This window comes from Limulus polyphemus, unplaced genomic scaffold (assembly GCF_000517525.1).
Source record: "Limulus polyphemus unplaced genomic scaffold, Limulus_polyphemus-2.1.2 Scaffold3427, whole genome shotgun sequence".
Classification (NCBI taxonomy): domain Eukaryota; kingdom Metazoa; phylum Arthropoda; class Merostomata; order Xiphosura; family Limulidae; genus Limulus; species Limulus polyphemus.
Genome location: NW_013669037.1, coordinates 34,596 through 37,393, shown reverse-complemented (window position 1 = coordinate 37,393; position 2,798 = coordinate 34,596). Strand labels below are relative to the sequence as shown.

The 2,798-nt window shown below is 33.6% G+C and overlaps 1 protein-coding gene across 1 annotated transcript in view; it reads right to left on the bottom strand.

Annotated features, from left to right (window-relative positions):
* Nucleotides 1–2,250, bottom strand: part of LOC106469325 (heat shock factor-binding protein 1-like) — an 11,626-nt gene extending 9,376 nt beyond the window's left edge. The window contains exon 1 of the mRNA XM_013929815.2: nt 2,105–2,250. Coding sequence (XP_013785269.1) covers nt 2,105–2,230 — 126 coding nt within the window. The 5' untranslated portion in view covers nt 2,231–2,250. The remainder of the gene's footprint in view (nt 1–2,104) is intronic.
* Nucleotides 2,251–2,798: the final 548 nt, after the last annotated feature.

The window sequence follows — 2,798 nt, the reverse complement described above, 5'->3', positions numbered from 1 at the left end:
AGGTAAGGAGCCGAAGACTGAACACAATATTCCAAATGTGGCCTAACCAGGGACCTGTACAATGAAAGTATAATCTCTTTAGACTTGAAATAAATATTTCTATAGTTACAACCTAAAATCCTATTTGCCCTACCTCTAACAACAGCACAATGCTTGTATGGCTTTAGAGACTGATCGACTATTACACCAAGATCCCTTTCCTTCATAACACTGTTATGGTTATTCCCATCCAAATTATATTTATAATTCAAATTATGGTAACCCACATGCATTATCTTGCATTTATTATAATTAAAACCCACCTGCCATTTATTTAACCAATTCACTAAATGATCTAAATCTTTTTGTAAATCAGCAGCATCCTCTTCACAACTAGCAACACCCAATACCTTAATATCACCTGCAAATTTATGTAATTTATTGACTATTCCTTCATCTATGTCATTGATGTAAATCTAAATGAGCAAAGGGCCTAAGACTGAGCCCTGAAGTACCCCATTTGTGACATTAATCCAGTTTGACTGAACTCCATTTGTAACAACTCTCTGCTTTCTTCCATCCAGCCACTCTTCTATCCAATTTGCTAACTTATCCCCCACACCTATAGAGCTATTTTTTTTACAAGCCTTTTATGTGGCACCTTGTCAAATGCTTTCAGAAAATTCAGATACACCAAATCTACACCCTTACCCTGATCTACATAAGCAGTAACTTTTTCAAAGAATGTTAAGAGATTTGTAAGGCAAGATTTTCCCTTAGTGAAGCCATGTTGACTATCCAATAAAATTCTAAACTTTGTTAAATGACTTTGCTAAGCATCTTTTAACAGACTTTCCAAAATTTTTCCCACAACTGATGTAAGACTAATGCATTTATATTTACTGGGACAATTTTTATCACCTCCCTTGAAAAGAGGAGTTACATTAGCTAAATTTCAATCCTCTGGTTCCTGCCCACTATTTAAGGACTGACAAAAAATAGTAACAAGTGGCTCACATATCCAATCTTTAACCTCCTTTGAAACCCTTGGGGAAATATTTTCTGGACCAGGTTCCTTATCCTTTTTTTTTTTAACTTCCCAATTTTTTGCTTTTCATATCTTGAGTTGTTGTGAGAGAGTGACCCCAAGGAACCAAACATTTACTTTAACCGTGATCTTTTTTTGTGCACTTATTATCCCTTCCAATTAAATTTCATTTCCTTAATTAAACTGAATTGTTTACTGTCACGTACTAATATTAAGCATTTTTTATTCAACATTTTTTTCTAGCATAACAAAGAACATTTTCTTATCAGAAGCAATTATCTAGTAATATGTCAAACTTTTATGATTAAACAATTATATTCAGAAAAAGTACCAGCTAGAATTTGCTTTATTTGAAAGCCTTTTTCCACCATATCATTAACTCCTATTTAGGAATGGGAGGAGCCTGACTAATTTGATGACTCCTACAATTCAGGAGCTATTTAGTTGAGAACAGTCAGTTTATATAGTTGACATTCAGTAGACAGTTTGAAAAAACTGGAAATGGCTGTTACAAGATACTAGTACACGCTGAACTTGACATGGTTGTGGCTTTCTGTGGTATATTATTGTACTGCATACTGACACTCAGTAACAGTAACGCTAACATACTTACATAGTGGAACAGCTGCCCTGAATATTGAATGTGAAAGGATGCAATAAACACTGAAAATTATTGAAAAGGAAATTATGGCATCAAAGAGGAAGAAAAATATATCCTTAGAGGAAATATGAAATACATATTATGGTTTTTCTCTTCGTTTTTTTTTTTTTTGCTTGATAAAATAGAAAGATAAAAACACTAAGTTCTGCTCCTAAGTTTTTAATTTTGTTTTTTTTTTGAAAAATATTGAGAAACATGATAAAATATATTTCACGTTTCCTTTAAAAGTTTATGAATTATATTCTCTTCTTTTTCGGTCCTTTCAAATGTTTAACTTTTAAGTTTAACGTTACGTCGTTAGTACGACCCAAGTTGAACTGGTCATTTAAAAGTAAAAGTTCAATTGTTATATTTGAAACTTGTAAAATTATATATTAGTTATTAATACTAAACAAAAGTGTGATACTAATATTTACACATTGCACTAAATCTTGCAGATTTTTAGGTTCCTGTCCTTTATGGTCTCCTGGATATTCGTCTTTGCTTATCTCAACAGTTTCTTGATTAGATCTATCACTCCCTTGACTCCTGTTCTCAGCCATATTTGTGGCCCTCTATGATAGGTATGTGGAGATGACAGACTAAATTTAAGATGAATTAAAAAGATAAATAAATGAAAAGAAGAATTTTATCTTTTTTGTCTGTCTGTAGTTAAGTACAAAGCTACATAAAGGGCTATTTGTATTCTGCCCATCATTGGTATCGAAGCCCCGTTTCTAGCTTTGTGAGTTCGCAGAAATACCGCTATGCCACTGGGGGACATCCCTTTGCTTATTTACTTAAGCTATGGGTCGTACGTGTTCTAGTGATTACTGTTCTCAGACAGGAAATCCAACCGAGGGTCGTGGTTAGTGGCCCGTTGCTACAAAACGAGCTCCGCATTTTGGGGCCGTTTGTACGATGTATATTCTGAAACAAAAACATTAATCCTGATGTTATAATGGAAGTTTGGTTTCTTATTAACTCATTTTAATTTTATAAGCAAAGCCAACCGTTGTGTGGATCTCATTTAGGCAAATATCGCTTTTATTAAAATACATTTGTACCATAACTGAATAACATAACGTTCTGGGACAACATGGGACCTATTGGTCCATCTCGGTTGTTCCA